The 20,187-nt window shown below is 63.6% G+C and overlaps 10 protein-coding genes across 10 annotated transcripts; 5 read left to right on the top strand and 5 right to left on the bottom strand.

Moving 5' to 3' along the window:
- The first annotated feature begins 163 nt into the window (after window positions 1-163).
- LOC62_05G007765 (uncharacterized protein) lies at window positions 164-1,965 on the top strand. Its single transcript, XM_062774285.1, has 3 exons — window positions 164-250; window positions 289-406; window positions 441-1,965. The coding sequence occupies exons 1-3, from the start codon at window positions 176-178 to the stop codon at window positions 635-637; spliced, it is 390 nt and encodes a 129-aa protein (XP_062630269.1). The 5' UTR covers window positions 164-175; the 3' UTR covers window positions 638-1,965.
- LOC62_05G007764 (uncharacterized protein) lies at window positions 770-1,947 on the bottom strand (the record flags this gene model as incomplete). The annotated part of the gene is made up of 3 exons (XM_062774284.1): window positions 770-834; window positions 897-1,295; window positions 1,344-1,947. 3 exons carry the CDS (start codon window positions 1,945-1,947, stop codon window positions 770-772), a joined length of 1,068 nt encoding a protein of 355 aa, XP_062630268.1.
- A 103-nt stretch (window positions 1,966-2,068) lies between the features above and the next one.
- Window positions 2,069-5,602, top strand: BQ2027_MB0916 (putative monooxygenase). The gene is made up of 8 exons (XM_062774283.1): window positions 2,069-3,440; window positions 3,478-3,535; window positions 3,607-3,659; window positions 3,796-3,881; window positions 3,929-4,509; window positions 4,546-4,930; window positions 4,967-5,172; window positions 5,229-5,602. The coding sequence occupies exons 1-8, from the start codon at window positions 3,385-3,387 to the stop codon at window positions 5,523-5,525; spliced, it is 1,722 nt and encodes a 573-aa protein (XP_062630267.1). The 5' UTR covers window positions 2,069-3,384; the 3' UTR covers window positions 5,526-5,602.
- Window positions 5,603-5,868: 266 nt separating this feature from the next.
- On the top strand, window positions 5,869-7,967 carry yngI_2 (Putative acyl-CoA synthetase YngI; the record flags this gene model as incomplete). Its single annotated transcript, XM_062774282.1, has 8 exons — window positions 5,869-5,914; window positions 5,956-6,268; window positions 6,303-6,492; window positions 6,529-6,769; window positions 6,806-7,399; window positions 7,445-7,572; window positions 7,608-7,830; window positions 7,867-7,967. The coding sequence occupies exons 1-8, from the start codon at window positions 5,884-5,886 to the stop codon at window positions 7,965-7,967; spliced, it is 1,821 nt and encodes a 606-aa protein (XP_062630266.1). The 5' UTR covers window positions 5,869-5,883.
- A 7-nt stretch (window positions 7,968-7,974) lies between these two features.
- On the bottom strand, window positions 7,975-9,403 carry fer8_2 (Fe-regulated protein 8). The gene is made up of 4 exons (XM_062774281.1): window positions 9,356-9,403; window positions 9,189-9,320; window positions 8,993-9,150; window positions 7,975-8,961 (listed from the first exon to the last, which is right to left on the bottom strand). Exons 1-4 carry the CDS (start codon window positions 9,396-9,398, stop codon window positions 8,008-8,010), a joined length of 1,287 nt encoding a protein of 428 aa, XP_062630265.1. The 5' UTR covers window positions 9,399-9,403; the 3' UTR covers window positions 7,975-8,007.
- A 699-nt stretch (window positions 9,404-10,102) lies between these two features.
- On the top strand, window positions 10,103-12,006 carry LOC62_05G007760 (uncharacterized protein; the record flags this gene model as incomplete). The annotated part of the gene is made up of 2 exons (XM_062774280.1): window positions 10,103-10,138; window positions 10,174-12,006. The coding sequence occupies 2 exons, from the start codon at window positions 10,103-10,105 to the stop codon at window positions 12,004-12,006; spliced, it is 1,869 nt and encodes a 622-aa protein (XP_062630264.1).
- Window positions 12,007-12,096: 90 nt separating this feature from the next.
- 4CLL5_0 (4-coumarate--CoA ligase-like 5) lies at window positions 12,097-13,943 on the bottom strand (the record flags this gene model as incomplete). Its single annotated transcript, XM_062774279.1, has 4 exons — window positions 12,097-12,446; window positions 12,485-12,992; window positions 13,031-13,541; window positions 13,615-13,943. 4 exons carry the CDS (start codon window positions 13,941-13,943, stop codon window positions 12,097-12,099), a joined length of 1,698 nt encoding a protein of 565 aa, XP_062630263.1.
- A 753-nt stretch (window positions 13,944-14,696) lies between these two features.
- RGT1_1 (Glucose transport transcription regulator RGT1) lies at window positions 14,697-17,451 on the bottom strand. Its single transcript, XM_062774278.1, has 11 exons — window positions 17,067-17,451; window positions 17,017-17,028; window positions 16,930-16,945; window positions 16,827-16,894; window positions 16,135-16,791; window positions 16,071-16,096; window positions 15,638-15,902; window positions 15,427-15,601; window positions 15,071-15,390; window positions 14,901-15,038; window positions 14,697-14,864 (listed from the first exon to the last, which is right to left on the bottom strand). Exons 1-11 carry the CDS (start codon window positions 17,140-17,142, stop codon window positions 14,761-14,763), a joined length of 1,857 nt encoding a protein of 618 aa, XP_062630262.1. The 5' UTR covers window positions 17,143-17,451; the 3' UTR covers window positions 14,697-14,760.
- An 859-nt stretch (window positions 17,452-18,310) lies between these two features.
- SPBC1773.04 (Putative uncharacterized oxidoreductase) lies at window positions 18,311-19,537 on the top strand (the record flags this gene model as incomplete). Its single annotated transcript, XM_062774277.1, has 5 exons — window positions 18,311-18,505; window positions 18,530-18,729; window positions 18,764-18,837; window positions 18,875-19,114; window positions 19,155-19,537. The coding sequence occupies 5 exons, from the start codon at window positions 18,311-18,313 to the stop codon at window positions 19,535-19,537; spliced, it is 1,092 nt and encodes a 363-aa protein (XP_062630261.1).
- A 157-nt stretch (window positions 19,538-19,694) lies between these two features.
- On the bottom strand, window positions 19,695-20,162 carry LOC62_05G007756 (uncharacterized protein; the record flags this gene model as incomplete). Its single annotated transcript, XM_062774276.1, has 1 exon — window positions 19,695-20,162. The coding sequence occupies one exon, from the start codon at window positions 20,160-20,162 to the stop codon at window positions 19,695-19,697; it is 468 nt and encodes a 155-aa protein (XP_062630260.1).
- Window positions 20,163-20,187: the final 25 nt, after the last annotated feature.

The following is a 20,187-nucleotide window of genomic DNA, read 5'->3' as shown; positions in this document are numbered from 1 at the left end:
ACACCCGCGCCAAGCCCTCGGGGTCTCCATCTGGTGTCGGTACCACCGCGTTGGGACTTACCTCGGCCGACCCTGCACATGCCGCGCGACCTACGCATCTCGTGCGACCGTGACTTGTTTCATATAACTGGAGAGTGAGAGCGAGTGACGCCATGCATACTCTCCACTCACTACTATGCGTCTGTTGACGTTCTTGCTGCTACTCTTTGCTGTCGTGTTTGTCGCTGCGCAGGACGCGGCCCCGGCCAAAGTGAGACGACAATGGGTCGATCGGGCGCTGATCAAAAGGTGCCGGGTGTTTCCCGAAGACTGCCTGGGGCATTGTCGAGAAGTCGTACGAGGGGGGAGGCTGTGGGGGGCGAGGAGGTTGAGGGGGTCGAGGAGGTCGAGGAGGTTGAGCTAGAACGTGAGTACATTGCCCGACCTTGCTGACTTTGCAGCAGCAGACAACACCGACGGCGTCCCCGCCGACGCCCTCGCCGACGACCCATCCCCACCACCACCACCCCACGAGCCCCGCCGCGTGCACGAGCCCTCGTTTGACTGGAGCCCGAGCGTGCTCCCGGTCACGGGTGAAGGCGTCATGGCCGTCGTGTTTGCGGGCGTGCTCCTCTCGGCAGCATACTTTGGGCTTTAGGCACCAGGACACAGCGCCGACCGGCCGCCGGCGCGGGCCGCAGCGGCGGCGGCATCAACAACCAAGTATAATCACCAGGCACGGCGTGCTCGGCATGCACGACACAATGTAACTCTTGCATCGGCGTATCAACTACTTCATGTCTCGTGTGTCGCGTATCCTGTCGTCTGTCGTGTCATGGGGGGATGGCTCGAGGCCTGGTGCTGCTTGCAATCAACCTGCACCAGTCAGCATCACGTCCACCCCACTTCCCACTCACCGCGGTGCTCGACCGTGCGCTGGTACTCGTCAACCGAGCGGAGGTAGGCCTCGGTCTCGCGCTGGTGGGCATCAAGCTGGCGCTGGTGCTCCTCGAGGCCGCGCTCATAGTCGGTCTTGTTGTTGTCGTTGTTGTCGCGCTCGCGGTCGTTCTTCTCGCGGTCGCGCTCGGCCTGCTCGCGGTTGCGCTCGGCGTCCTCACGCTGGCCCTCGGCCTCGTCGCGCTGGCGGTCGTCCGCCTGGCGCTGCTCCTCGTCACGCTCCTTCTTCTCGTGCTCGTTGTAGGCGTAGACGCCGCCCGCAGCGGCCGCAGTGGCCGCAACGCCGCCGACAACCGCCGCAATCTTGCCGTTCGACCAGCCGCCGTTCTCGCCCTGGGCGTCGACAGGAGGCTGCGTGTCTGCCAGAAGTCAGCACTGTTTAACACCCCCCACGTCCCCCTACTCACTCTCGCCGTCCTCGGCCTTCTTGTGCTGGTTGTAGGCGTACGGGCCACCGGCGGCAGCAGCGACAGCTGCGACACCGCCAGCGACCGCAACACCCGTCATGTGGTCCTGGACAAACTCCTTGACGTCGCCGCCAAAGTCCTTGGCCTTGTCGCCAAAGCTCTCGTACGTGCCGGCGGCCTGCTCCTCGGCCTTGTTCTTCTCGTGCTGGTTGTAGGCGTAGACACCGCCGGCGGTCACGGCCGCGGCTGCAGCGATACCGCCGGCGACCTGGAGGCCGGTCTTGTGCTCCTGGGCAAACGACTTGGCCTCGTTGCCGAGGAGGGAGAACTCGGCACCGAGCTTGTCGCCAAAGGACTGCTTGTTGTCGGCAGGGAAGGCCTCCTGCTGCTGCTGCTGCTCCTGGTTCTCGTGCTCCTTGTGCTTGTTGTACGCGTAGGCGCCGCCACCGACGAGGGCCGCGGCAGCGGCGAGGCCACCGGCGATCTCGAGGCCCTTGTGCTCCTGGACGAACGACTTGGACTCGTTTCCGAGCTCGCGGCGCTCGCGCTCCTCGGAGAGGGCGACGTTCTCAACGCCCTGAGTGATCTGGTCGAGGATGCCCATTGTGTGTGGAGGTGGGTGTAGGTGGGTGTAGGTGGGGGGTGTGAGGGGGGTATGAGGTGATGAGGTTGGGGGGAAGAAGGCGCTGTGGTCTAGGGGGGGGGGGGGGCAGGGCTGCGAAGGTGAAGCTGTCGTGAGTGAGAGGAAGAGTCGAGTAGAGAACAGACAAGTCGACGAGAGGGGCCCTTTATAGTCACGCTGGATCGTTTGTCGTGTCGTGTCGTGTCGTGTCGCTGTCTCGCTCGTCTCTGCGCACCGCTGTGACGTCGCCAGAGTAGCGTGATCGTGACGCGTGTTTGGCACCTGCCCGGGTTGGTCTGAGCGTAGTCGGGACGTCGTCGAGCCGATCAGATCAACGCGCAATCCTTTGACACGCACGGCTCATCTCGCACCGAAAGGGGAGCGCCGGGGAGCACAGCCATGACATCCAACTCGGTGCGACGGCGCAAGAGACGACACGACGCACGCTGGGCGCCCCGTGACGATCGGTCACTCGTCGCACCGGCTTGGCAGCCGATGATCCATCTATTCGCTTCATCTGGCGTTGCTCTTCGCACTCATTTCCCCACGACGTCGACGCCCACTTGCCTCGCCCGTTGTACGTCGCCGCCATCTGCACCGACCTCGGCGCCACCTCGCTCGCTCGGGGCCTCCTTTGACGTCAGTGGAGGCTTTGTTGGAGACACGCGAGAAATTTGCGTGTTTGTCGAGAATATACAGACAGTTTGAAGCCATCTTCTACAGTATAGCAAGTCTGGAGTGCGTTAGCAGCGACAAAGGCGAGAGGGAGAAGCAGATCAAGGCCAAGTCGAAGGATCGATGGTCTCGATACGTCGATACGTCCGCCACATCGACTCAGCACGTGATATACGCGTGGTTTCCACGCGAATCTACTCCCGCTCTCCTATCTCGGCCATCTCCCATCGAATCTTTCGATCGAAACAACATCCAAACAAACCCCCATCGCACCAGTTTTGCGACAAAACATGACCTCCCACCTCATTCAACAGCATGCAGCATGCTAGACCAACTCGTGGGGAGCAGGGCGTGCTATTCCGTGACCTCCTTCTGCCCCAGCTCGCTCCAAGAAGCCCCACACGACCTCCAATTGTTTCAATCCTCTTGCTCGGCCTCCGACCGCCGAGACGCGCCAGCTGACTCCGCGCCGCCACGCGCTCTCGCCTAGCCCAGATCCTGTTGTTCGGCATGGTGCCCAAACAGTTATCTTGGTCTCTGCCTCGTCGCCCGCGCACAGTAACTCACGACTTCGCACACTAGCGTCGTGCCAGTCGGACAGGGGTACGCGTCCGGGCGCCGAAAGGATACGGGCAGCTGCAGCTATGCGGAGCAAGCATGATCGATGGCGACAGACTGCTGTCCATATAAAGTCGGACAGAGCAATACCCGGACAGAAGAGAAACCCATTGACTCGTTGTTACCATGCCCGCGAGAATCAACAACGGAAAGGGGCCCTCGGTGTGCATCATTGGCGGAGGGTGAGTGGCGAGAGAGGGGGGCTCGGCTGACAGCCAGCGTCAGCGCCATCAGCCTGGGTCTAGAGCTCGACAGGAGGGGTCTGACCAACTGGGCGGTGAGTGGAGCGGGAGTGTGGCGACGCACTGGCGCGTCGTTGTCCAGACGCAGTAACTCATCGGCGCGCAGGTGTACGAACGCCTCGATGGCATCGGTGGCACCTGGTGGACAAACCGCTACCCGTGAGTGCTCCACGCCTGTTCACACACTCATCCCCACAGTGGCTGCCGCTGCGAGTAAGCATCACCCCGCACAATCCCGGGAATCCCCAGTGGGGACATTTGTCTTATCTCATCGGCCCACCAGCTAACCCTCTAGCGTCCCCGCCCTCGTCTACTCCCACTCGCGGTTCCAGAACCCCAACTGGTCGCAGACGCACCCTCCGCGCAAGGAGATCCAGGCGTGTGAGTAACTGACACCCCCACTCACGCCGCATACTAACCCCGCACAGACTGGCAAGACATTGTCGTCAAGGAAAACCTGATGGACCGTTTCCACCTTCAGCGCGAGTACATCAAGGCCGTCTGGGACGCCCACCGCAAGCTCTACGTCATCACCCTGCGCAACCTGCACAACGGCGAGCTGTTTGACATTGAAGCCCACATCCTCGTGTCCGCTTCGGGCTTCCTGTCCGAGCCGCAGAAGATTAACACGCTCCCCGGCGTCGACAAGTTCAATGGCCAGGTGTGGCACGCCGCCAACTGGCCCGAGGAGGCCACCAACGAGTACCTCCACGGCAAGAAGGTCGCCGTCATCGGCAACGGATGCAGCGGTGTTCAGATTGTCGCCACCCTCGGCCTCGACCCCGAGATTGAAACCATCTCCGTCGCGCGCACCAAGCAGTGGTTCGTCCCCAGCCCCCCTGGCCACCCGCGCAACTCGGTCCCGTACGCCGAATGGCGCAAGGCGCTTCGACGTGCCTTCCCACCGATCCAGTGGCTCGAGCGCGCAATCCTCTGCACCATCATGGACTCGACTTTCTACCTGGCGCTTCAGAAGGACGGCGCCCGGAGCCGCCGCTTCTTGGAGAAGGTAAGTCACGCGGTGTATTCAGTGCTTACTCCCCAGTGGTGCGCCAAGTGGATGCTCCGACGCTACCCCGAGAGCATGCGCGCCAACGCCATCCCATCGCACCCGTTGGCCTCCAAGCGCCTGATCTTTGAGGACGGCTACTTTGCGGCCCTAAACCGTCCGCACGTCTCGGCGCACTTTGGCCGCATCGAGGGCTTCACCCCCAACGCCATGATCCTTGACAACGGCAAGGAGGTCGACGCTGACGTCGTCGTCATGGCCACTGGCTACGATGCCGAGGGCTGCACACCGCTCGTCCACGCCGGCATCGACACGGCAACGTTCAAGTCTCGCGCCGAGTGGAAGGTTTACCGCGGTGTCATGATGCCCGGTCTTCCCAACTTTTTCATGCTTCTCGGCAACGACCTGGGCCTCAACCACAGTGAGTCGGCCTCCAAGCTGCATTAGCTCACGCCAGTGTCCATCACGTCGGTCGTCGAGATCCAGGCCAACTACATTGCGCAGATCGTGCAGGCCATGTACGAGTACGAGATTGATGCCGTCGAGCCCAAGCAGAGCGCGACGGACAAGTACGACCAGGAGCTTGCCAACCGGCTCGACAAGACGACATGGGTTACTGTGCGCAACTACTGGCGCGGAGACGGCGGCACCGGGCGCATCTTTGTAAGTCGTGGCCGCAACTCTACTACCTCGGCTCGTGAAGCTCACCCACCAACCAGACCCACTACCCCGGCACGGTCAGGCGCCTGTGGTACGAGCACAACACGCCGATCTGGAACGACTTTTACGGCACCGAGGAGCTCGTCGCTGCGGAGAACAGGCGGCGCACCGTTGTGTCAGTGCTCATCGCCTTTGCCCTCGGCGTCTTCTTCAACCCATCCGAGACGAGCACCAACCTGCGCCACCTGGTCGCCGTGCTGCTTGCCAGCGCGTTTGTCCACCTCAAGACGCTCGCGTCGGCCGTACCGTATGTCGACCGAATCCCGGCCGTGGCCAAGCTCGTGCACTCGGCATAGGCGAGGCCTGAGCAGACACAGTGTTAGATAATGTCCGTGTATGTTTTGTAGCGTGATTACGAGGTTTGTGTCTCGGATACTAGAGCGGGAGTAAGCGAACGCCGCGGCAGTTCGTGCCTCGGCATACCGTGGTGTGCGGTGTGCTGCGGTGTCTTACGAGGAGGCAGGCAGGCAGCACCGTGGCGACAGCCGCCCTCGGCCATTCTAGCCGCCCCCACAGAGCGGGTAACCGCATCACGCCGACATGTCTCCATGGGGCCGGACCTACCCCAGATTCGACTCCGGTATACATAGCTGCGGTACGATAGCAACTCCGGTCCCCGCATCGGCTGCTGCTGTGCATTACTCACCTCTCACCATGGCCAAGAAGCAGCTCACCATCCAAGAGTGTAAGGGCGTGAGCATGTGCTTATCGCTCACACATACACAGGCGACGCGCTCCTCACGTCCCCGGGCACCATCTTCGAGATGGAGGAGCGCGTGCTGGGCGGACGGCGCATGAAGACGTGGAAACACACCCCGCCGACGTTCCGCGACTTTCTCGGCACGTCTCTGCCGCGCTGGGCGGCAGAGGGGCGCGAGATGGTGTCCGAGCCGGTGCCGGAGCCGGCAGCGTACTATGCGCGTCAGAAGGTCTCCTACGCAGAGGTGTACGCCAAGGCGCTCAAGCTCGCCGGGTGGCTCCGCGAGCGCGGCGTCCGCGCCGGCACACGTGTAGCCATCGGTGGCGCCAACAGCTCGGAGTGGGTCAAGCATCAGAGTGGCGCTGACGGCCAGCTGGATCGTCGCCTTTGTCGCCGTCAACCTCGTCGGCGGCTGCTCGGTGCTGCTCAACTCGAGCCTGCAGCCCGACGTTCAGGCGCACTGTCTCGCACTGACCAAGCCGGTCCTTATCCTTGCTGAACCCAAGTACGCCGAGGTGATTGCGCCGCTTGCTCCAGCGCTCGCGGAAAGGGGTGTGGGCAAGGTAAGCCTTCACTCAGGCTCCACCTGACGATGCCAGATCTACTCCTGGGGCCATGTATACCACCTCCCGCGCGAGCTCCAGGCCAACATCAGCGACATCACCACCGTCAACCCGCTCCCCGAGGTCGTCGCTGCCGTCGAGCGCGGCGTGGACCTCGACGGCTACGGCCCAGAATCTGACGGCGTCATCTACTTCACCTCTGGCACGACGTCGATGCCCAAGGGTGTGATGCTTACGCAGCACCAGTGTCTAGTGCATGTGCTCGCGGGGTCGATCCGTAAGCGCCCATCTCCATACCCCTGCTGATGCCCAGCCGGTGCCCGTGCCCGCCTACGCGCGGGCGAGTCCCTCGAATCCGCCCTCGACGTCGCCAACCCACCCCCAACCCAGCCAGTGATGCTACTCCCCGTGCCGCTGTTCCACGTCACAGGATCTCTCGGGTGGATGGTCCGCGCATTCGTCGTCGGCGCCCGCATGGTCTTCATCCGGCGGTGGAACGTCGAGGACGCGGCCAAGCTGATTGTCGAGGAAAAGGTGGCCTACTTTGGCGGCGTGCCGGCTGTCGCCGTCGCCATCATCCAGAGCAACCTCCTCCCCAAGGACCACATCATCGAGGGTATCACGTACGGCGGCGCGCCGCCCCCACAGCGCCTGGCCGCGGACATTGCCACCCGCTTTGCGGGGGCCTCGGCACAGCACGCCTACGGCATGACCGAGACGGCGGGGCTGATTACCGGTGTCGCGGGGCAGGACTACATTGACCGCCCCGAGGCGGTGGGCCTCGCCGTGCCAACTTGCGAGATCCGCGTCGTCGACCCCATGACCAAGCAGCCGCTCCCAGCTGGCGAGATGGGGATTCTCGAGTGCCGCGGGAACAACATTATGAAGGAGTACATTGACAACCCGAGTGCGTGGTGCCGGACGTTGGGGAAACACCGCTAACACCGTCCAGAGGCCACGGCCGAAGCGCTCAACGCCGACGGCTGGCTCAACACGGGCGACATGGCGAGCATTGACGCCGAGGGGTACCTGTACATCCGCGACCGGGCCAAGGACGTGATCATCCGCGGCGGCGAAAACGTACGTTACCCTCCTCTACTCCCCGCTGACGCCAGATCGCTTCCGCAGAGGTCGAGAACGCAGTGTACCTCGACAACCGCGTGGCCGAGGCCGCCGCCGTCCCCGTCCCGTGCGAGCGCATGGGCGAGCGCGTCGCGGTCGCAGTCAGCCTGGCACCCGGCGCGAGTGCCACGGCAGAGGAGATCCAGGCGGCGGTAAAGCCAAGACTCCGGCACGTCGCGCAGCCTGTCATTGTCGTCGTGTGGCCCGAGCCGCTGCGTAAGTGCGAAACGCTGCACCACGCTCACACCCCAGCCCGTAACGCCAACCGCAAGATCCTCAAGTCGGACATTAAAAAGGTCGTCCACGAGCACTGGGACGCGCAGGGCCGACAGGAGGTCAAGCCGCGGTTGTAGGGTCACGTCGTTGTAATCGGATGCATCAACTCTCTCTTCTTCACTTGCACCCCTCACTCCCCTTGAACAAGGTGTAAAAGTTGCGCACAAAGTAGTCTTTCGCGAACCAGCGGATGATCCAGCGCGGCGCGGCCCACAGCCCGAACCAGCGCAAGTCTATCACGCCGGCGCCGATAGCCTCGCCGGTCCCATCGCCGAGCGGCACGACGATACTGCGGAGGTCGGGCGGGGTGTACGCCTTGGCCGCCTCCTCCCGGCCCTCCTCATACGCCTTGATATGCGCCACAATGGCCATGGAGGCAAAGTACGACTCGTACACCGCCAGCCCGGCCGTCTTCCTCCCTGCCTGGCTCGCGACGTCGCCCAGCGCATAGACGCGTGCCAGCGCCGCCTCGTCGCTCAGAACGCGGAACTCGCCGTCGACGAGCACGTGTCCCGCAGCGCTGGTGGCCTCGGGGTCGAGCGCGCCGACGAGAGCCGAGTTGGGCCGGTTGCCCGGCGACGCGAACATGTAGTCTGCGTCGATGCGCCGGCCGGACGTAAGAGGGATGGAGTGGGTACCTCCTAGAACGCCAGTGCGCCCGTCCCAGCCGTCCGGCTCGTCGACGGCACTCTTCGAGGGGAACACAACCCGCTCGTCCAGCGCCACGTCTACTCCGCGCTGGCGGAGCTGCGACTCGAGCGACTCGCCGACCCACTCTGGAACCGGGGCGTAAGAAAACCCCTCCTCGCCCGGCTTGCCCGGCACCGAGTCGGACGTGAGGAGCAGCCTCGAGCGCGAGTGCACGAGGGTGACCTTCTTGCCTGGGTATTGGTGGGACAACTCCCCTGCGACCTCGACGCCAACGGCCCCGCCACCGACGATGAGGATGGATTCAGCAGCGGCCATGTCGGATTGTACTTTGCGCAGGAGGACACGATACTCTTCCAGCGTCGAGCCTGGCGCCGGACGCAGTGGCGGGGCCTGGGTGGCACCAGTAGCCACAACACAGCGCTGCGGTCAGCTCCGCCGGCACAGGACCCACCTCGAAAGGCACCTCGGCGCTGCCTTCAAACTCGGTGTCGAGGAGGATGCTGCGAGCACGCAAGGACACCACTTTGGCGCGCACGAGCCGGTGCCGCGACGCCTTCGGGAAGACAGTATCCTGCGACAGGCGGCCGGTGAGCTTGTCGTTTTCTGAGCCTGAGAGCGTCAGTCCCACTACACGAAGGCCAACACACCTGGCACGACGACCGCGCGCACCAGCGCTGGGAGGTGCACGGCAAACTCGTTCTGCTCGACCAGTATCACGCGGTAACGCGCCGGCAGGGCCGACGCGAGTCGGTTGGCCAGCGCGTGACCCGCGAACGAGGCTGGGGTCAGTCAGTAAGCCTCGCCAACGACCCACCCCCAATGATCACGACGTTCTTGTGCGTCTCGGTGTCAGTCATGTTATCGGTGGCGAGGGACATCCCAGTGCGCTCGGCACCCCTTTAGTAGTCTCCCTGTCTCTGGTGCATCTCAGCCGACGCCTCGCCCGATGCCGATCGGCCGGCTGCCGCGTTGGCGGGTACTGTTGTCACCTCGTTGCGGGGAGCCAAGGCCGCAGCGCCTTCGGCCGAAGTGTATCGTTATCTGATAAACCCCGGTGGCGTGGGCTCGCTCCATCGCACGCACACGCAACCTGCTCGGCTCGGCACTGAGGCAACAGTGAAGGTGTAGGTAGCAAGTTGGGACTCACGCGTTGTCGATGCGTCACCATTGCTGGTATAGCCGACTTGCCTGACAACTTGCTAGACCACTCAGTCAGGCCCAGCATCCACCGCTCCAAAGCCCCGCTCACTGTGCCTCGTTCACTGCCTCACCCCCTGTCTCTCCCATCCTTGTATCCCCCTCGAGTCAGCTGCCCACGAAACCCTCCCCGGCCCCGCTGTACCTCTCGAGTCGACGTCGCCAGACGCACAGCGAGATTCCGGGTCAGCGGCTCGCTTTAGCGCACGCGATGACAGCGTCGTGGGACCAGGAACGGCGAGCAAGTCCAGTGTGACAACAACCCCTGCCGCTGGCCTGAGTGGTGGCCTCCGAGAGGTACAAATAGGCGTGATGCTGCTCGACGACACAACTGATGCTCTTCCCCTTCACTGACGCTGATGCGATGAGCCGCCCACCACCGCCGCTCCCCCCGCGCCGCGTGAGTGATGACCCGCGAAACACCGCTGATGGCAGCAATCGTCAATGGCCTCGGCCTCCCCGACGTCGCCCAGCCGCACCAGGACGCTCCCCCCGCCTCCGCCGTCCGGCCGGCCGCGCACAGAACCAGAAGCATCCCCACCCTCGTCCCCAGACGAGCCCATCATCGACCTCTCCCGCCCTACCCTCTTCCATGTCCGTCGGCCAGGGGCACAAATGTCGCTGTACGAGTCGACCAACGAGGCGGCGATGAGTGCCATGTTCTCCGCGTCGAAGCAGAGCGTGCGCACAGTGCCGGCCAAGGCGCTCAAGCCGGCCCATCTGTCTTCAGCGTCGGCGAGGAGCCCGCCGCAAACCCCCAACGACGACGAGACCCCTCGACCCAGCGTCTCGAGCCTCGCCGCGCACTTCACTTCGGTCGACATTGGCGCTCCGAGCAGGAGCAAACCCCCCGTCGCCACCCCCACGAGCCCCCGCCGTGAGAAGGCCGTACCTGTGCCTCACCGGCTCACGTCCCCCATCACTGGGCCGCCTCGGATCGACCCGACGTCCTTCCCGCACGTCTTTGATGCCATCTTCCACCACACCCTCCGCGCCGAGGGTGAAGACGACCACGACACGGCAATTGCCCTGCGGAGCGTGTGCCGCTCGTTCCGTGACCGCGCCGACGCCTACCTCTATGCCCAAGTCATCTTTGACGATCCTGACCGCCCCAAGGGGGCGTTCGACGCCGACGTCGTGCCATACGAGGTGGCGTCTGCTGTGGCGACACGCCTCGACATCCGCTCAGTGCATGGGCGGATACCTGCCACGCCATTCTACCAAGCAGCAGGCGAGGAGCGACACCGCTGGCTCCGCCTCTTGGGCCAACACACCACCGTGGTCGACTACCACTGCGCTGTGGACGCCGCCGCCCTGGCCCCCGACCTCGCCGCCACGCTCAACGGCAAGCTGGCCCACTGCCGCCGGATCTGGCCCTCGACCGCCGTCCTCCCCGCCGCCACGATTGTCGACTACGTCGATATCACGCCCGACGGCTTCTGGACGGCCGCGCAGACCGAGGACGACGACCCGATCCCCACCATCCCGCCCATCCCCGCGTCGCCACACATCCATCTCAACGTCGTCAACATCATCTACTCGGCCCGCATGGGCTACTACTCTATCCGGCTGGCAGTCGGCGAACGCAAGGGCATCCACCTCGCCTTTACGTTCACGCAGCGCGCCGACACGGGCACACGCAGCGGGAACACCCGCATGGCGGTGTCGTTCACCATGTGCCACGTGATGAATGGCCCCAAGCCTTTCGGGCTCCTCGGCCCGCTTATCGAGCTTCTGCCGAGTATCATCCGCGAGAACAAGGCGACGGCGCTCATTGGGCTCGAGGACATTCCTGATATCCTGCTCGGCATGCAAGGCGTCGGTGAAATGTTCTTCAACACGCACATCGTCGCCCAAGGGATGGTCATGTGCTCACCGATGGAGTACGAGATGGGCGAGCACAGGTACATTTACGCCGACGAGGAGACGGCCGCGAAGAACTGGATAGGCATCGGCGGGATCCCTGGCGAACGAGAGGTCGCGGGCACCAAGTGGGCCGTCATGTCCAACGACGTGATGCGGTCCCAGGCGGGGGAGAAGGTGGTCGCATTCGAGTCGGCCCAGGGGGCAACGCGCGTTGGTGGCCAAGTCGCGCGCGTGTGGTTCCCGTTACGGGCACAACACACAATGTGTCCGCCGGGAGCCACATGCGACGCGTTTGCACGCTTCGGCGCCGAGACGCTCAGGTGCATGATCGCCTACTCATCCGCTCTGATGCCTGACGACCTCCCGGCCGTCGCACGGCTGTTCCAACTTATTCAGAGCTGAGGGGGCGGCGGGGGAGGGGGTGGCGGCGGCGGCGGCGGCAGACCCATCTGCGTGGTGCAATAGTACAACAATGCATCTGTCTAAACCTGACTAAAGTTTGGCCTGCTTGGCAATACCGCCCTCGAGCTCCGTCTTGGCCCTCACGCGCAGGTCCTTGCGCAGGATCTTGCCGCTGGGCGACTTGGGAATGACCTCGATGACGGCAATGCCACCACGCAGCTTCTTGTGGTTTGCGACCCGGGACGCGACCCACGCCTTGATCTCCTCGATGAAGCTGTGGTGCTGGTGCGCGTGCTCGTGGCTGACCCCCGAGTCGGGCGCCGCCACAACGTACGCTCGTGGCAGCTCGGTGGCCTGGGACTCCTCCCACACGCCGATGACTCCCGCGTCGTGCACCTTGGGGTGTTGCAGAAGAAGCGCTTCAAGCTCGGCAGGCGCGACTGGCAATGTCAGCGGGGTCATGACCGTCCGCGCTTACCCTGGAAACCCTTGTACTTGATCAGCTCCTTGGACCGGTCCACAACGGTGTAGAACCCATCGGCATCGACAACCATGATATCGCCCGTCTTGAACCACTTGCCGTCGTCGCTAAATGTCTTGCGCGTCGCCTCGGGGTTCTTCCAGTATCCCTTCATGACACACGGGCCCTGGACCCACAGCTCGCCCGGCTCGCCGAGGTCGACGTCCTTGCCGTCCTCACCAACAAGGCGGGCAGTGAAGCCGGCGACGAGCTGGCCGCACGAGCCTGGCTTGGAGCGCGCCGCCGACATGGCCGTCTGCACCGGCGACGTCTCGGTCATGCCGTAGGCCTGGATGACAGCAATGTGCGGGAAGCGCTTCTCGAACGCCTGCGACAGCTCGGCGCTCATGGGCGCCGCGCCGGCCAGGAACGTCTTGAGGCTTGACAGGTCGTACTTGTGCACGTTGGGCGAGTTGACCAGGCTCAGGACGATGGGAGGGACGACGGGCGCGTGGGTGACGCGGTACTGCGTGTGAGCGAGGTCCTGCCATGCCCGCAACTCACCTTGCCGACGGCGCTCAGCACACTGTGCTCCTCGTACTTGGGCAGCACGACAACGGGAACGCCAATGGTGAGCGGGCGAAGGAGCACGATAGCCAGGCCATAGATATGGCTCATGGGGAGGATTCCCAGAATCACATCCTTGCCGCTTTCCAGCGGCTCATAGATCTCGGCAAGGCCCTGGAGCTGCGCGACAATGTTGTGCTGCGTCGTCTCGACACCCTTGGGCAGGCCGGTCGTTCCAGAAGAGTAGCACTGCCACGCCGTCTCGTGAGCCTGCACGCCGTTGAACGTCTCGGGGGCACTGGGGGACACGCCAAAGTGGTCATACACCGACTTGTACGGCGTCCCGGCGGGTAGCGCACCGGGCTGGGCAAGCAGAAGCACATGCTCGTCGGGAATGGGGCGGTCGAGCTGGGCGCGCGCCTTCTCCCACCGCTCGAGCGTGGACGGGTCGAGGAGGATCAGGTTCGCGCCAGAGTTGTTGAGCTGGTGGGCGATTTCCGAGGGCTCGCTGGGGGCAGGGGGTCAGTAAGCGAGCTCTAGATCCGTGCTCGAGCGCAATCGCGCAACGAGTCACAACCCACTACGCATAGTTTGCCGGCGTGATCCGGATGCCAGCCGCGAGCAGTCCGTACGCCGCCTCGACCCAAGGGATCGAGTTCATGCCCCACAGGCAGGCGACGTCGCCGCGGCGGAAGCCGAGGGTCCGCAGGCCAGTCGCGAGGCGGAGCGCATTGTCTTTCAGCTGGCGGCGCGACAGTGTGTAGCCCGTAAAGCCGTCAATGTAGGCCGGGAGCTCGGGGTCGAACTGGCGCACTGGCGAGTCGGACGGCGTGTCGGGGAAGAGGAACTGGAAGATGGACACCTCTGGCGCGGGCAGCGTCCGGAAGTGCGAGTAGTAGGGGATTGCCATGTCGTGGGGTTGGGGGGGGGGGGGGGGTTGCCAGTCGTCGTCAGTGCCAAGGTCCAAGATATTTAGTCGAGTGAGCAACAACAGCAACAGCAAAAACTACGAGTCACCCGAGTCGCCCATCACATGACGGCCAAGGCTGCGGCATTGCTCCTCGCGACGGCCCGACGCCGCCTCTTCGCCAACAACTTTTGACGAGCCGACGTTCGCGTCATCACGTCGGATGTTCGGCTATCGGGGCCTGTGGGGGGCAGCGCAAGGGGGGAGGGGGGGCAGTCACGAGCGATGGCGCCATACCAGCCTCTGCGTCGACCCTGCGAGGTCTGCGCGCGCGCGGCATTGTTGCGAACGAACGAACGCGTGCACTGCAGACGCGCAGACGCGGCGCGATAAATACGAAGAAGCGCAGATCCGCCGACGAGCACGCTATCGCGGCGCGAGGCCAGGGTGGGTTCGGCACCCTCGCCAAAGGGACTGGTCATCGCCGCACCCACCGCAACCCACGATGGCGCCGCGTGGCCTCCATGCATGCTGCGCTCGACGCCCCAACGCCTCAGCTTATCGATGCCGCGTTGCCGTCGTGGCGAAGCCTTTGCCGATGGCGAGGATGACCCACAGTTGCCGGAGTCGCCGATGATTCATGCCTCGTGACCATGGCCATCTGTTGTGGCTTGGCGTCGGGTGAAGCCACGATTCTGAGTCATGATTCCGAGACACGACTATGCCAGATGCCGGCTGTGTACACAAGGAACTGTTGCACAATGTAGAGGTAATATAGGTAGGCTACAAGCGCTACAAAGGTATGGACCATGCTGCAAGCTCATCCGGCGCCGGCAGCGCCGACCCCCGCAGCGTTGAGCCTGTCCCGTAGTGGGGCAATGGCCGACATGGTGTCGAGTCGGGAGAGGTAGTCGATGTATTGGCCTGGAGTTTAGCTAGCCTCCAACCCCCTGGACCTACGCAAGTACATGACCGACATGGAGGGGCCCGACGGCAGGCCACCCACACCAGCCTGGTGCGCGTTGGCCGTCTCGATATCAGGCAGGAGTGTCGACGCGACGTAGCGGATCTTGCTCAGGCCAGGAAAGTGGTTGATTGCTACTATCAGCGACGTTCACGCCTGGCCTCACCTATCAGCTCGATCGGCAGCGCACGCAACACCTTGAGCATGTTGGACATGACGAGGTCGCGCGCCTTGCGGAACGTCGCGTCGTTCTGCCGCAGCTTGGCCTTGCGGTACTCGTCACTGTACACTGGTGCCGAGTGGTTGTCCGGCCATGGGACGACTGGCGACTGCCAGCGCAGCTGGACCAGGTCGCGGCGGTACTGCACCGCGACGAGTCGCATTGCTTGTTGCGTCACGTAGAGATTCGACTGCTGCACCATGATGCCGTGGTCGGTGAGCGAGAGGTTGGTATTCTGGCGCCACGAAGCTGGTGGGAAGGATGCGCTGGGGTGTGAGCACTCGCCAGAATGGCCCACTCACGGAGACCTCTCCGTATCAATCTCCATGTTGATCTTGAGGAAATCTGGCATGTCGATGAAGACGTCGTCGAGTTCCTGGATGAGGGCGTCGAGCTCGGCTATGCGCGTGAAGAGGGCCGCCCCGGATGGCGGCGCGACCGCGTCCTGCTCTCGTCGCGAGAGGATCTTGCCACATACTTTGTTGTCAGCGAGGCACGCAGCGTCAGACCCACTTCTGTACATTGCCGAGCAATAGTAGTACCCCAGCAACGGCGATACCGCCGGCGACGCAACCGAGTCCTCGGTGGGGGTACCCGTTGCTGACTGGTACAGCTGCTCGTCGTCGACGGTCGAGGGCAGGTGAAGCCCGCTACACAGCGACTCGTTGATGAGCAGCCTTGTGTCCTCGTGGATCCCGCCGGACCGGTCAGAGCCGTACATCAACCACCACATGCGGCGCATCATCTCGCCCTCTATTGGGTCCATCGTGGTGTACGTCTGCGGGGTCAGCGCGGGCAATGGCAATGACACTTGCCGCCTCGCGATCAAGGTTTCGATGGAGCATCAACGAAACATTGCTCCCCTGTAGTGATCGATAGAGATTCTGGAAGCCCAAGCCGTAGGCAGTGGCTGTTACGCTTCGACGGTCAGCCGGCACAAACCCACACCGACATACGCGTAGATGATGAAGACTGCCGTGTCAGCACTTCCCCGAACTCAACCCACTTACATCGACAAGACGTGTACGTCACAAATGGCTTTCCGAGGAAATCCAACGACGCGCTGTACGTCTTGTGCAGGAGGTTGGTCACCTCGTCGGACGGTATTGGCATGTTGTTCTTGGGTATGTGGACGATGGTGTACATGACGAGTGCGACAACCATGGCTGTCCACTCTTCCTGGCCGTCGCCCTCCTCGCGCCGGGCAGCGAGGTCGCGCTCAAACGTCGGGCGGTGGGGGTACGGCACGAGCCAGAAGACGTAGTCGTACCACAGCTTGACGAGGGCGTCGAGGGTTTGCCGCGGTAAATACTGTTCAAGCGGGTTGGGACGCAGCTCTGACGCCATGTAGATTGGCGACGTCTGCATCTCGAGCGGCGGTGGTGGGGGCAGCGGCGGGGGCAGCGGCGCGGAGAGCGACATGACGGACGGTACTACCCCGGACGGGCCCGCCTCCATGGGCACGACGTCGAGCATCGTCGCGCGCGGGTCGAAGCCTGCTGCTGCGGCGTCGACCGACCGCGCAAACATACCCACGGGGAAATCGGCCATCACGGGCGGCACGGGCTGTGGGGGCATCGACAAGCGTAATGGGGCCGACGACGACGACGTCCTGCGTTGGGATCCTGGTGCCGGGCCCGACTTTTGTCGGATGTGCGTGAATGTGCCTTTGGCGTCAGCTTGTGCGAGGTTGCCAGCTCACAAGGGATAGCCGCCTTGGTGCAGCCCGTACACTGGCCGTTGAGGCTCGTCGAGCGATCACATCCGATCCTGCGCGTCAGGCGGGCTGTAGCGGGTGAACTCACTTGCGAATGCGGCATGCTATGCCCCGGGGTCAGCGCCAACGCCGAGATGTATCCGAGCCCGATGGCCCCCTCGGCCAGCCTACTCACCATCGCACGCCTCTGGTGGTCAGCCCGCACACGGCGTCACTAGCACTCACTTGCACTTAGCTCGGATGGGCGCGAGATAGGGGTCGGGTGGGGGTGGGGCATGCCGCCGATACTGTCAAGGTTCATGTGCGGGGTTCAAGGACGCTGGCGATGCTGCTGTCCGTCGGCGTCGTCGTGTATGGGCGGCGCGCGCATGCCCAGTGGGGAAAGGGAGGGTTGACGGCGTCTCGGCAGCGCGATGTGCTGTTCTCTAGTGCCGTGGCCGCGATAGCAAGGTCCAGGCAGATTGTCTGTCGGCGGTGGACAAATGTCAAGACTGACGCGCAATCTGCGGCGACCTTTGAACTTCCGCTCTCACGTGAAAGTGGCCACAACCTGCGAGCTACAGAGGAGACGACAATGAGCCTGTCAGTGGTCAGTGGCGAGGTAGTCGACTGTCAGAGGATAAGTCGATGCCAAGGCCGGCAGCAGCGGCAGCAGGGTCTCTTTGAATTGTCCTACGAGGGTTAGCCCTGTCGCCGCTGCCGCCATCGCCGTTGTTAGCTGCAACCCCTCCTCGGCTCTCCCGACGCCGTCCCTCCCCAACCGCGGCAGGCAGCCGGCATTGACGTCACTGCAAGGTCCTCGCCGCCGTCGGGCCAATGGCGGCGTGTCCAGGATCAAGGTTGAGAGTTTGTTGTCCTTACCTTCGTTGTTTTTGTATTGCACCAACAGCAATAATCGCATAAACTGACGACGTTTTACTCACCTCGGCGTTCAGATGCACACCAGATGCACATCAATAAACTGACTGGGGCGACAGAAGCAAGTTGACCAACGACATGTCTGATACTCGCCCGCCCGACGACGCCTGGAGCGACCCCACGCGCACCCGCGCGCACCTCGGCGCTGACAAATGCAACTTGTGGCCGAGGCCGGGCGACAAGCGAACATGGCAGCATGGCAACATGGCTACACGGCACGCCGATATCCACGAATGGGCCATCTCGACTCGGTACTGGGCTCTGCGTTGGGCTGTACGATCTGTACATCGATATCTCGGCTAGCCGGACTGGGGCTCGTCCACTCGCAGGTTGGCTGTCTGTCGGCATCAGGGCCGCTCCCACCTCGGCCTGCGCAACATACTGTCGCCGCGTCAGCATCTTAAAGCCATGACAAAGGAGACCGACGGCGTCGGAGCTCGCCCCGAGCGACCTCCGAGACGGCTGCTGCATGGTATAAACGGCGTCGGCAATCAGCACGGCGTACGGCTACTCACCAGACCCAGCAGCAGAGTCCCACACCTCAGTCCACAATGCCGGCCATCCCCCCCAACTCCCTTGTCCTCGTAACTGGCGCGTCAGGCTTCGTCGGAACCCATACCGTGGTGACACTTGCAGCCAAGGGATTTCGCGTGCGCGCCGCCGTTCGCTCCGAGGACAAAGGCGAGCACCTCCAGAAACTCGTCGGCGAGGCGCTCGAATACGTCGTCGTGCCGGACCAGGTTGTCGTAAGTTCTGAGACCGCCTGGTAGTGCTCATCCAAGCCCGGTGCGTACGACCTCGCGGCAAACGGCGTCGCCGGCATCATCCATCTGGCCACCCCGATCCCCAAGGGGGAGCTTGCGATGAAAGACCCGGAAGAGTTCTTCATCAAGGCTACCATCACGGGCCTGCACAACATACTCGCCAGTGCCGTCGCGGCAGGTAGCGTCAAGCGCTTCATCCTCGTCAGGTGGGTGACGACCCGACGCCACCGCTGACCCCAGCTCTGTCTGCACCGTCGGCCCGGGTACCGGTGGCTTTGCGCCGCTCGACCTGTCCGTGACGCTCGACGAGAAGTGTGAGTCGGTGGTCTGTGCTGGCAGTACTGACAGCAGCGTGGTACACCGACGTCGTGGACACTGTCCGCAAGCTCGGCGCGGCGGCCAACCCGATGCAAAAGTACGCCGCGTCCAAGGTCGAGCAGGAGAAGGCCTTTTGGGCCTACTTTGACCAGCCCGCGGCGTTCGACGGTGTCTCGATTCTCCCGAGCATGGTACGTGCTACTGCCGCCTTCTCAGCTGACCTGCCCCAGAACTTTGGCCCGCCGATGCAGTACGAGCTAGGCAGCACTGTCCGTAAGTGTGACAGTCCAGACACCCCTGACACCAACCCCAGGCTTCATGTTCCCCTGGCTTGAGCCAGGCCAGAGCGATGACAAGCTGTCGAACAGTTACGACAACTTTATCGACGTGCGCGACGTGGCCTTGAGCTGCGTGCTGGCCCTTACCACGGCCGAGGCGGGCGGCGAGCGGCTCATCAGCTCGGCGGACACGCTCTTCGGCAACGATTTTGCGCTTGCCGCCGCGTCCTTCCCCGAGCTCGTGGCGGCCGGCGTCAACACTGGCAACGCCGACCCCGCGTTCCGCAAGCAGCTCGAGGTCAAGTCGCCCGTGTACGATGGGTCCAAGCTCGCGCGTGTGCTTGGCATCACCTACCGCCGCAAGGAGGACACGCTCAACGAGACGATTGCGTTTGTCCTCGCGTCGAGGGAGAAGTAGAAGGACAAGGTGTGGAGCCATGGGTCTAGGCTGAGAAGACATGGGCCACTGTGCCAAGCCGTAACATTACACCTATGAACGCAGTCGTGTTGATTACCGCTCCATCTGCCAAGGGATTCGAAGCATCTCCTCGGTCTCGGGCCCCTGTCACTCGCCTTCAGTGCCAACCCCCGCCGGGACGATAGGGGAACGCGGCCCCGGCTCCTCCCGCTGACCCTCCCGAGCCCCCCATCGAGGCCTCGACATAGTTCAGCGAGTCGGTGATCCCCTCCATGGCAAGGATCGTGCCGCCGAAAGGTTTGAAGCTCGGGTCCTGCTGCATGCGCACCTCGGCCAGGCGGCGGCAGTGGGGGCAGTTGCGGTCCATGTCGACGCGGTGGTAGCGCGAGTGGACGAGATGCAGGCGCGCGGCGTCGACGTCGCCGTGGTTGCTGTCGAGCACCTCCCTCACTTGCCGCCTTGTGAAGCCCATCGCTACGAGCTCGTCTACGCCCGGCTCGGGGGCGGACGGCTTGCTCTTGAAGATGGAGAGGAAGCCTCCCTTGCTGGACGAGCCGTCAGAGACGACGGGGTCGGGGGCGGGTGGCGCGGTGCTGGCTTGCTCTTTGTTCTTGCGGAAGCCCATTGTAGTGAGAGATTATGGCCAAGAG

The sequence above is a fragment of the Vanrija pseudolonga genome, chromosome 5, assembly GCF_020906515.1.
Source record: "Vanrija pseudolonga chromosome 5, complete sequence".
NCBI classification, from domain to species: Eukaryota; Fungi; Basidiomycota; class Tremellomycetes; order Trichosporonales; family Trichosporonaceae; genus Vanrija; species Vanrija pseudolonga.
This window is presented reverse-complemented; position numbering and strand designations above follow the sequence as displayed.

Coding starts and splice junctions, on each gene's coding strand:
- RGT1_1 (XM_062774278.1), bottom strand. CDS start 17,142: ATGAACCTTGACAGTATCGGCGGCATGCCCCACCCCCACCCGACCCCT. Junction 15,602..15,637: donor TTGCTCGGCAATGTACAGAA/GTGGGTCTGACG, acceptor CTGACAACAAAG/TATGTGGCAAGATCCTCTCG. Junction 15,039..15,070: donor GCTGCCGATCGAGCTGATAG/GTGAGGCCAGGC, acceptor CGCTGATAGTAG/CAATCAACCACTTTCCTGGC.
- BQ2027_MB0916 (XM_062774283.1), top strand. CDS start 3,385: ATGCCCGCGAGAATCAACAACGGAAAGGGGCCCTCGGTGTGCATCATT. Junction 3,536..3,606: donor GGGGTCTGACCAACTGGGCG/GTGAGTGGAGCG, acceptor ATCGGCGCGCAG/GTGTACGAACGCCTCGATGG. Junction 4,931..4,966: donor CGACCTGGGCCTCAACCACA/GTGAGTCGGCCT, acceptor AGCTCACGCCAG/TGTCCATCACGTCGGTCGTC.
- fer8_2 (XM_062774281.1), bottom strand. CDS start 9,398: ATGACTGACACCGAGACGCACAAGAACGTCGTGATCATTGGGG. Junction 9,321..9,355: donor GAACGTCGTGATCATTGGGG/GTGGGTCGTTGG, acceptor GACTGACCCCAG/CCTCGTTCGCGGGTCACGCG. Junction 9,151..9,188: donor GCGCGCGGTCGTCGTGCCAG/GTGTGTTGGCCT, acceptor TGACGCTCTCAG/GCTCAGAAAACGACAAGCTC.
- LOC62_05G007765 (XM_062774285.1), top strand. CDS start 176: ATGCGTCTGTTGACGTTCTTGCTGCTACTCTTTGCTGTCGTGTTTGTC. Junction 251..288: donor AGGACGCGGCCCCGGCCAAA/GTGAGACGACAA, acceptor GCTGATCAAAAG/GTGCCGGGTGTTTCCCGAAG. Junction 407..440: donor CGAGGAGGTTGAGCTAGAAC/GTGAGTACATTG, acceptor CTGACTTTGCAG/CAGCAGACAACACCGACGGC.